The sequence below is a fragment of the Monodon monoceros genome, unplaced genomic scaffold, assembly GCF_005190385.1.
Source record: "Monodon monoceros isolate NGI ecotype Baffin Bay Population unplaced genomic scaffold, NGI_Narwhal_1 Super_Scaffold_6, whole genome shotgun sequence".
NCBI classification, from domain to species: Eukaryota; Metazoa; Chordata; class Mammalia; order Artiodactyla; family Monodontidae; genus Monodon; species Monodon monoceros.
The window spans coordinates 55,354,202-55,365,314 of NW_021703783.1; the positions used below are offsets into that span (position 1 = coordinate 55,354,202).

General features: G+C 40.0%; 1 protein-coding gene across 6 annotated transcripts in view; it reads left to right on the plus strand.

Moving 5' to 3' along the window:
- The window catches only part of LGR5 (leucine rich repeat containing G protein-coupled receptor 5), a 119,072-nt gene extending 108,604 nt beyond the window's left edge, over positions 1-10,468 (plus strand). For 5 of the 6 annotated variants that reach the window (XM_029204951.1, XM_029204952.1, XM_029204956.1 and 2 more), the window contains 6 exons: positions 802-873; positions 4,036-4,107; positions 4,933-5,058; positions 6,109-6,254; positions 7,868-8,050; positions 9,247-10,468. In XM_029204951.1, coding sequence (XP_029060784.1) covers positions 802-873; positions 4,036-4,107; positions 4,933-5,058; positions 6,109-6,254; positions 7,868-8,050; positions 9,247-10,334 — 1,687 coding nt within the window. In that variant the 3' untranslated portion in view covers positions 10,335-10,468. The remainder of the gene's footprint in view (positions 1-801; positions 874-4,035; positions 4,108-4,932; positions 5,059-6,108; positions 6,255-7,867; positions 8,051-9,246) is intronic. The other variant, XM_029204955.1, reaches the window with a different exon arrangement.
- Positions 10,469-11,113: the final 645 nt, after the last annotated feature.

Here is an 11,113-nt window from a genome sequence, read left to right on the forward strand (position 1 = left end):
AGCTCATATGCATGGCATTACGTTTTAATATGGGGGTACTTTTGTTGGTATGTTTGCTTCACGATAGTAACCTTCATGGGAATTCCCTGGCGGTCCAGTGGTTAGGACTTGGCACTTTCTCTGCGGGGGCCCAGGTTTGATCCCTGGTCTGGGAACTAAGATCCGGCAAGCCGTGCATGCGGCCAAAAAAAAAAAAATTTCTATTCTAAACCACAATAGTAAGCTTCAGAAGAGGTGCCATATTAGTCATATTTCAGGTGCCATTGATGCTACTTATGCATGAAACATTTTAGAATTCCTGTCTGAAAATTGCCTCCTCCGTAAAACATCAGCGTTGTTGCTTTATAGTCATGCTTTGGTTTTGGTCAAAACAATACTAACCATCTATCCTTTTCTGCTTAATTTTTCTCCGAATGCCTTTGGGCAAGGAAGGGAGGGGAAAAAAAATCCACCTTGAAAGGTAACAACTTGACACTCCTGAAGACCCTCCAAGGATATAAGAAAGACTCAGAGGGCAGAGAGAGGCATCCTCAAGGTGTTTGAATGATGTTGGCATTTGGAATATAGCTTCAGATTCACCCAAGGGGAAGAGCGGCTTTGAAAGAGAGGCAATACTTTTTTATGTGGTTACATTGCAGTGTTCTTTTTTAAACAAAAAGAAATTTTTCTCAGTGTCACTCGGTAGTCGTAGTTCATGTGTTCCTGTGACCGAGGGCAGGTGACCCCTCTGTAAAAGTTCTCTGAAGACTAATCTTTGAAACCTGTGGCTCCGAAATGAATCTTTGGAACCTGTCATTTCAGAGACCTGCGACATAATGAAATGTGTGAAATTCGAGCCAACACCTTCCAGCAGTTGTTTAGCCTCCGCTCTCTGTGAGTACTCTCTCTCGGCAGCTTCCCCAACATCGAGCACTTTTTATCTCTTTTGGGTCTTCCCCTAATATTTTCTTTTCACTGTATACTTGTACTGTTGGGCCTTTGTGCATGTATCTGCTAGGAGAAGGCAAATATTTTGCTCATGATCATTTCCAGGAACAGGTTCAAAAGCAGTAAATTTGCAATCTGCCCTCTGCCAGTCAGCAGACGTGAAACTCTGATAAAGAGGAAGGAGGCCAAGCTATTGAACTGCCTACAAAATGTGTTTCTGTTCCTAGCTGGGAAATGGCGGAGATTGTTCTGCCTGCAAAACCGGGGTGACCACACAGTTCTTCCTGCCTGTTTTTCTCTCCTGGTCAAACAGTTTTTCAATGTGAGTCTCTCTAAGTGCTTAAGAATCACCTGGAGGTGACTGTAAAAAATGCAGAGTCCAGGTTCTCACCTGCCTCATGAGTTAGACCCTCTGGAGTAGGGCCTGAGAATCGGTATTTTAACAAGTACACTAAGGTTTAAGCACAACTGTCCTGGAAAATGCTTCTGTTGCTCAGATGGCTAAGATTTGTAAATATTAAATTCCACTTTATGATTGAAAATACCATATATTTGACATATATTATAGATACTAATATATTATATAAATGTATAATATATTATATATTAATATATACTATAATAGATTATTATATATATTAATATATATTGAAAATACCATAAATACCGCTCCACTCTGATGTGCTTTGCACATTCTGTGCTACAGGACTCAACACTCAGCACTGCCATCAGGTAGACCACACACTACCTGAAAATACCATATATTAACCATAAGTTTAAAAAAAACGGTAACAGATTTTTTGTGCATGACAGATTTTTTTCCATCCCGAAACTGGATTTCTGTGTAATTTTGGTGAACGATGACGATATGTAATGTTTAAACTGCAGGATGGTGTTAAAAACCCTTTTTTTCCTAAAGTTTTTCTTAACATTTAAGAGACTATACCTTCATAAAATAATACCATTCCTCAAAACATTTTAAATTCACCTTGGAGAATCAGTTTCTCCCAAAAATTCACTTTGAAATTCATCTTGCTCTGAATTTAATTGTGTTGCCCTTTCCTTACTTTTGGTCTAAAATCGGCTTGTGAAGTTCTTTAACTTTTCAAAATAAATGTGAAACAAAGATATTGTACATTACCTACTTTTATTACCTGCCTTGTTCACCAGGTTGGAGTTCTGGCTCTTTCCAAAAGTTAGTTCTTTTTCAAATATATCAAAGGTCGATATATTTGATAACACTGTGTTGTACAATTGAAATTTGCTAAGAGAGTAGAACTTAAATATTCTTCACCAGACACCCATGGAATCACTCTCCTAGATCACTGTCATCACCCTCCTTACCGGACTTTCCACCATCAGTCTTTACCCATTCATCTCATTCTCCAAACAGAATCTTTCTTAAGTAGAAATTGAATCATGTTATTTCCCTGCTTCAAAAATCTTCTGTCATTCCCCTATTGTCTTCAATACCAAAACCAAACTTCCAAGCACCATCCTTCAGAATCTGATTCCAACCCCCTGGAACACCTTCATCTCTCACCCACCAGTTCCCAGTCCCTTGACACATGGACCATTGTTTCTCCTGGTCCTGTCACCCATTGGATTCCTCCCCACTCTTAACTTGCCCCTGTCCATCCCATAAGAACAACATCTCCTGTCTCTGAGCCCTCTCTACTCTGATGTGCTTTGCACATTCTCTGCTACAGGACTCAGCACTCAGCACCGCCATCAGGTACACCATGCGCTACCTGAAAACGACAAGAATTTTTTCATCTTCTTATCCCCAGCATCTAGTGCAGGTGGCAGGGCTTGCAACCCTCACTGGACACGTATTTGATGAGCAGCTCAACAGAAGACAGTCTCCTGCCCAATTCCCATTTGTAGCTTTCCCACTCCTTCCATGCCATTCCTTCCCCTCGTTAGCTGGAATTTTCTTTTGTTCTGCCATTGATGAAAGGAGAAAACTAAAAAGGCTTCCAGTTTTCCCCAGTTCAGGGGCCTTTCAAATGAGAATGTATATGTTCTGTGAATACCATTTATCCTAGGTAACTCAGGGGGCCCAACACCATGAATAAATTACTTTTCTGTGCTAGAGAAAAGTTGACAGTGATCACTTTCAGTTTCCTCAAATGTCTACACTTTAGTTCCCTTCTGAGTTATGAATTCTAAAAATACGAATTTTAAGTTCATTGCTCTTTTTCTAAAATGTGGAATTTCTTATTCCTGTAAAAGTATCTACATTTCATTACATATATGTCTGTGGAGGGAAGGGGTGAGTGAATTTTATTTCTCAATAAATTGTAGATTTTGTTATCAAAGGCTTTTATTTCTAACATATGCTAGCCCCTCTCTTCTTCATTTCCCAGTTAAGAATTAAATGTCCAGGGGCTTCCCTGGTGGCGCAGTGGTTGAGAGTCCGCCTGCCGATGCAGGGGACACGAGTCGTGCCCCGGTCCGGGAAGATCCTACATGCCGCGGAGCGGCTGGGTCCGTGAGCCATGGCCGCTGAGCCTGCGCGTCCGGAGCCTGTGCTCCGCAATGGGAGAGGCCACAACAGTGAGAGGCCCGTGTACCGCAAAAAAAAAAAAAGAATTAAATGTCCATTCTCTTTATTGGGAATTTTTTTTTTAAGTATCTCTGTGTTTCTCTTAAGGCCTGACATACATGGACAATGTACACAAATTTTTGTTGAGTTTCATTACATGTCCGGGGACATTTTATAACTTAAAATTTACTTGCCTGTCAGAGGAAGAGCCTCAGAAGTTCCTGTCTCTTCCAATTCCCTGACCCCTACTCATCTTAGAAATGCCCTAATAAAATTTTACAACCATGTTAAAGTCAACTTTTTAGCAAGAAGAGAGTAAAATCTAAAGTATCCACCTGAAGGATTTTCCTGGATTGATTTAAGCAAGGTTGCTTTAAAATTCTCTCTTTCATCATTTTATACTATTAATATCTGCCTCTGAAAGATGATTTGATAAGTTAATTGCTCCTGTCCTGAATGGAAATTACATTTTGTTAGAAGAATGAATATATATGGTAAAACTTCACACAGTCTTCTTTTATATAATCCTCTCACTTGCCTTTTTTTTTTTTTTTTAATAGGAATTTAGCTTGGAACAAAATTGCCATTATTCACCCCAATGCATTTTCCACTTTGCCATCTCTAAGAAAGCTGTGAGTATTTCATGACTTGTTTATGGCATGTCTTTTAATAATTGGGCCCCATCTGATTAATCAAAAATGTTGGTTTTGCTGAAAAAGCCCGAGTGCACAGAATGCCCAGCCCTCAGTGTCTCCTGCACTGGAGCTGGATCACACCAGAAAGGAGCACCCCACTTCCCACCCCCCGCCCCTCCAAGGCCATGTGCGTCCTTATGTGGATAAATGACGATCTGGGTGACAGCTGGTTCTGGTGATTGAGGTGAAATTTTCCATTTTTGCTGAGCCATCAGGTGGAATGGACTAAGTAATCAGTTCAGTTCTAAAGGTCTTTCATTTTACAGTATGCCATCTTGACTAACAGAAAATCTTCCTGTCCATTTTTTCCCTCCCTTTCCATCTCTTGCTCTTTCCTCTCCCTCTCTCCTGTGTCTCAGAGACAAAGAAGGAACTGGTCAGACAGAAGTTATGGCGAGAAGGAAGAAAATAAACCCCCAACAATGTTTTCCCCCTCGCCCCTAACTTGATCTAGTCAGCACCACTTTTCAAATTATGTGTAGCACCCTCCACTTGATTTTCGATGTCCCCATCTGGCAAAATTAAGCTGAATGTAGAAATTACAATTTGGGTGTGATTAAAACATTTTTCTCCTGCAATTCTGATGGTAAACAGAAGAGTTGTTCAGGAGCTAAAACCAAAATGGTTCCTTTTACCATTAAGAGGAAGGACCCTGCTTAGAAGTTTTTATGGAGCAGTTTAATCATCTTTAGGTTGCTTTTTTAACATAATCGTTTTATGCTAACACAGACTAAAAGCCAATTGTTGTTTGATGTTTTGCAGGGACCTATCATCCAACCGCCTGTCGTCTTTTCCTGTAACTGGGTTACATGGTTTAACTCACTTAAAATTAACAGGAAATCATGCCTTACAGAGCTTGATATCATCTGAAAACTTTCCAGAACTCAAGTGAGTTTGTCATTAAAACTAATAAGATACATTTGTGGTCATGTGAAACAATAGATGTGTTATAGTGGTTTTCAAAATTTATGGGACTCTTTTGAATTGCATTTCATGCCTTCAAGTCCCCCACCCCTGGGGCATTGTTAGGACAAGCCCTGGAGTGGGAGAACGTGTCTTCCTGACCACACTTCCTTCCTTCTTCAAAGATGCCTCCTGGAACCACAGAGTTCATGGAAAGAGTTTGAAAACCATTGATCCGTGAGATACAAACTAGGACATGTAATTAAATAACATTATAACATAATTGTACTCCTGTTGACATGTTTAAATTCGTCTTGCTTATGTATATGTTCTAATAAAATGTACTAAATTAATATTTGTTTGAGGAAGTAATGCTCTTTAAAACCTGTTACACTTATTAGCGATAAAGTCCCTTGAAAGATTTTATATATATATATATATATGTATATACACATATATATATATGTATATACACATATATATATTCTGTATATATATTAAACCACAGTACTTTTTACATACTTTAAAACCATAACCCCAAAAGAGAGTTTAGAAAATAAAAGAGAGGAAAAAATGTCTACAAATACCCTTAAACAAAGTTTTATGTTATTTCCTTCCAGATTTTGTTTCCAATGTATTTTTAATTGTTAGAATCAGAGTACGTATACAAACTTATATCACCTTTTTGTCACTTTACGTTATGTCATACCATAAGCACTTTTTAATGGTGTTACAATTTTCCTAACAGTCATTTTTTAATGTTTTTATTATGGAAATTTTCAAACTCAAAAGTAGAGAAAATAATATATCCATCACTCAGCCTCAGCAACTGTCAACATTTCACGGCAATAATTTTTAATAACTCCGTTGTTATGAATAGCGCCGTAATCAGCATCTTTATGCACATAGTTAATACTTTAGGTTACTCATTAAGGCTAAGATCCACAGGCAGAATTATTAAGTGAAAGATGAGCACCGTATTTAACAATCTATTTCTTTAAGTGTGTGTTTTTGTTTGGTTTTGTTCATTCAAAGGGTTATAGAAATGCCTTATGCATATCAGTGCTGTGCATTTGGAGTATGTGAAAATGTCTATAAAATTTCTAATCAATGGAATAAAGGCGACAACAGCAGTGCAGATGACCTTCATAAGAAAGATGCGGGAATGTTTCAAGTTCAAGGTAAGAGCTGCTATGTCACTGTGATGAAATTGTGTCTGAACGGGGCTTGAAAAGTCATCGAGCAGATCATCTGAACTCCAAACAAGTCCCTATGTAATCACCCCAGCAAGTTGAGGATCAATCCCACTTTTTAAAGATACTTAGAGAAAGAGAAAACTCCTTTAGGATTCATTCTAAAAAGTCATCTTTTCTCTAAGGGATTTCTTAATACTTATATTTACAATTAGATCCCTTTTAGCACATATTGTCCTCAGGGGTAAATATTAAAATTGATTATCAATATTTTCATAAACTTTTTTGAGGGCCTTATCCCTGTGGATAACTTTTTCAAACATGCTTCTGCGCTTTTTTCTCCAGAAAATGCAACCTATTTTTATTCTTAAACCCCAGTGGGGAGTAGAGGATATAGACATTTTAGATGCCTCCATATTTCAGCAGAAGGGCTTAAGAATCCAACTTCTTATCCAACTAATCCTAAAACATTCTCCCCACCTACCCCCCACAAAGGCTAGCTGTCAGGAAAGTGAAATGAGATAATGTCTGTAAAGCACTTGGCTTTCCTTGAAGCAAGACCTGACTTAAATAGACAACAATGTACCTCAAACCACACCTGTGGTAATGAGGCAGTGCTCTGGGCAGCCCCCAATTTCCTTTCCCTGCCAACCTTGCAAGTTTGCACAGAGTCTAAATAGACTGGCTTTTCTTCCTTTGGGTCTTAATGATTTGTTGATTCCCAAGCAAGTACGATTCAGTCTGTCTGCACATTATCTTAACTTTTCTTCCTGCACACAGACCTGATTAAGGAGCTGATATTATAGCCCTTGGCTTTTTTATTTTAGGCTACAGCATATGTCTTGCTCTTGTTCTTGCTTTCATTTTTGCTTTATCTGCCTCACCCACCCTAATTTCTACTATATTTATTCAACCCTCCCCCCAAAAAAATAAACAATTAGAGTGTCTACTGTGTGCCAGGCACTGTTCTATGCCCTAGAGGCACACAATGAACGAGAGAGACAAGGTTCTTCGTGGAGTTTATTTTCAAGGACAATGATTTGCAACCCTGGTCCATATATTGTAATCACACAGAAGCTTTTAAAAAACACTGGTGCCCAAACCTCACCCCAGACCAATTAAATCAGTAAGTGTGTTAGATCACAAAACTCCTGTTTCATGGATAGCTAATCCAAGCACCAGTTACTTGATTTGTCCTCTGTTAAGCAGAATTCCCCAGAAAGATTGAAACTTACTAATTCTCCCTCTTGTACTCAGAGAACACAGCTCAGAACATTTGCACTATAGCTATCTAAGTGTTAGAAAATTGGATAAAGTGGTTCTTCCACTGAATGGAGAGGCCCATGCTCTCTCTCTAATTTAGGTCAGTGCAATTTGGGGCCATTGTGAGCTCCAGGGAACAAGAACAGAATGAGAGAGCTTCGACGTTATGACAGGGAGTCCAGGGTTACTGTCCCTTGCCCCCAGTTCTGCTGAAATTCTGTCATATAGTAGCTTGAGTAGAACATCCCAAAGCAATTTTATAATAGACTTGCAAGAAAGCCCAGGGAAAAGTGGGATGTCTGACCCTCAGTTCCCTTTGTGACATTTCATGTCTCTAGGGCAATCCAGGACTCTCCTCCCTGGAAGTTGGCCCCTGAAAAGAGAGACAGAGCTAATCATTCCAGAACTAATCGTTCCAGAACTTCTCATTCCTGCAGATGAGCGTGATCTTGAAGATTTCCTGCTTGATTTTGAGGAAGACCTGAAAGCCCTTCATTCGGTGCAATGCTCACCTTCCCCAGGTGAGAAAGGCATCAGAACTGCTCAGCAGCAGTACCCACCCTTAATTCTGAGGCCATCAGGGACATTTGGCTACACTTCAAGGCAAAATCTGTGCCATCTTTGCAGCTCATCAATATCCCACCCCATGGGGACCTTTAAAATACAAATGTTCGTTCCCTGGAGTTGGTCTCCATTCATAAATAGGATCTTTGTAGGAGACTTTTGATTCAGATTAATGGAAATGAAAGAACCAATCTTATAGTTAGAAGTATATGTAATTTTTAAAATAATATTAGCTATTTAGTCTGGTATGCAACAGTCTTGCTTCATGTAATCACTGATTTTTGACAGTGATTTCTTGTAAGTCGTCTCTAAATAGCTATTGGGTTAAAGCAAATAATAGTTTTAGAGATAAGTAAAAACTATATATATTACTCACTTAATTGTTTGTCCCATTCCCTGAAATAGGATAGACCAGTTGAAAAAAAAAAAAGACAGCTGGGGAGGGTTGATATTTTATTTTCAACAATTTGATGGTTCCTTGCACCTAAACGTCAAATGTCAATCTAAACCTAAGACGACATTCTCATGAAATGCACCTTCATACTTCCTCTTCTAACATCACTGAGTATTTCCCTAGGATTCTCCTTCCCTGTTTACAGAACCTTTTTTGAAGCATTCTGGACAAATATCATAAAACGCCCAGGAGGGACTTCCCTGGTGGTCCAGTGGTTAAGACTTTGCCTTCCAATGCAGGGGGTGTGGGTTCAATCCCTGGTCGGGGAGAAAAGATCCCACATGCCCCCAGACCAAAACAACAAAACAAAAAAAATTTTGTAACAAACTCAAAAAAGACTTTAAATATGGTCCACATCAAAAAAAAAAAAAAAACTTTATTAAAAAAAAACCAAAAACCAGAGATCTGACTTGTTACCTGGCCCTCACACTGCTGTATTTGGGGGACCTGAATCCAGTGATTTAAACTCCCCGGCTCCATTTCTCTGGGCATAGCTTGAAAATCTGGGCACCCGGTATATTCACCTTTACATTAAATAGTGGTTTAATAAAGTGGAGTGTGCCATAAGGGAACTGTGTGTTACCATGGCTGTTACTGGTCTCTATCTCTTGGTGTCCTAACAAGAGAAACAAAGAGGTAATTTGGCAAAAGTTGTGACCCTAATTTGATACCCAGTCTTTTTCTTCCTTGGACTTCTAGGCCCTTTCAAACTCTGCGAATACCTGTTCGGTAGCTGGCTGATCCGCATTGGAGTGTGGACCATAGCAGTTTTGGCCCTGACGTGTAATGCCCTGGTGACTTCGACCGTGTTCAGAGCCCCTCTGTACATTTCCTCCGTAAAACTGTTAATTGGGTTAATAGCCGTGGTGAACATGCTCACGGGGGTCTCCAGTGCTGTGCTGGCTGGCGTGGATGCCTTTACTTTTGGCAGCTTTGCGCAGCACGGTGCGTGGTGGGAGCAGGGTGTCGGCTGCCAGGTCGTCGGGTTTTTGTCCATTTTTGCTTCGGAATCCTCGGTTTTCCTGCTTACCCTGGCAGCCCTGGAGCGTGGGTCCTCTGTGAAATGCTCTGCAAAATTCGAAACGAAAACTCCTTTTTCCAGTCTGAAAGCAATCGTTGCGCTCTGCGCCATGCTGGCGGCGACCATCGCCGCGGTTCCTCTGCTGGGCGGCAGCGAGTACAGCGCCTCCCCGCTCTGCCTGCCGCTGCCCTTTGGGGAGCCCAGCGCCACAGGCTACATGGTGGCCCTCGTCTTGCTCAATTCCCTTTGCTTCCTCGTGATGACCATTGCCTACACCAAGCTCTACTGCAATTTGGAAAAGGGAGACCTGGAGAATATTTGGGACTGTTCTATGGTGAAGCACATTGCTCTGTTGCTCTTCACCAACTGTATCCTTTACTGCCCGGTGGCTTTCTTGTCCTTCTCCTCTTTACTGAACCTCACATTCATCAGCCCTGAAGTAATTAAGTTTATCCTTCTGGTGATTGTCCCCCTTCCTGCATGTCTCAATCCCCTTCTCTACATCCTCTTCAATCCTCATTTTAAGGAGGATCTGGGGAGCCTGGGAAAGCAAACCCACTTCTGGACAAGATCGAAACACACAAGCCTGATGTCTATTAACTCTGATGATGTTGAGAAACAGTCCTGTGACTCAACCCAGGCCTTGGTAACCTTCACCAGTGCCAGCAGAGCCTATGACCTGCCTTCCAATTCTGGGTCACCACCAGCTTATCCAATGACCGAAAGCTGTCATCTTTCATCTGTGGCATTTGTCCCATGTCTCTAATTAATATGTGAGAGAAAGTTTTCAAAAATTGAAAACCCAAAAATGTGAGGTTGAGTATATCAGAGCAGTAACTAAAAAGAGCTGAGTTGAAACTTGATTTAAAAAAAAAAAAAAAAACCTCTCAGTGTCAAAAAGCTGATAATTATTGATACAAGAGAGTGAAAAATAAGTCTAAATGCTGCTTATATAACTCGTTCAAGCTATACAACTCAGTCACACTCTTCAGGTAAGCCTAAAATATATATAAATATTTTAAAAACATTGAAATGTTCAAAAAATTCTCCATGATTTCAATTTAATTCTTTTTCAACTCACTTGCTTACGAAAGGGGTTTTAAACCAGAAAACCCCTTCATATATGGTTGGAGGTATTAGGAAAATAAGAGTTTTTAAATGGCCTACATTACTAAGTAATGGTTGTGACCAGTAGGATTTCATTTTAATGACCATGTGGAGATGTTTTAGTACTGCTTCACCTTTCCTCAGAAAGGATCCTTCCAGGTCACCAATACCCCTGTGAATGGATAACATAAGGCGCTATTAATTCATTCATAGTCACATCATTTTTAGAGATGCTAGATTTTATGTATCAGCACTAGATGATTCCACCCTCAGTGGAATAAAACTGCTTACAAATACTTTGAAAGGAAAATGAACTTAAATTCATAAATTGCCATGAAGGCAATGATGTACAGATGAGGTCTTGTCTAATTCATTTTTAACTCCTTGGTGCCCAGAGGTTCGAAGAAAACTCCATTGCCGGCAATGGACATTCGCAGA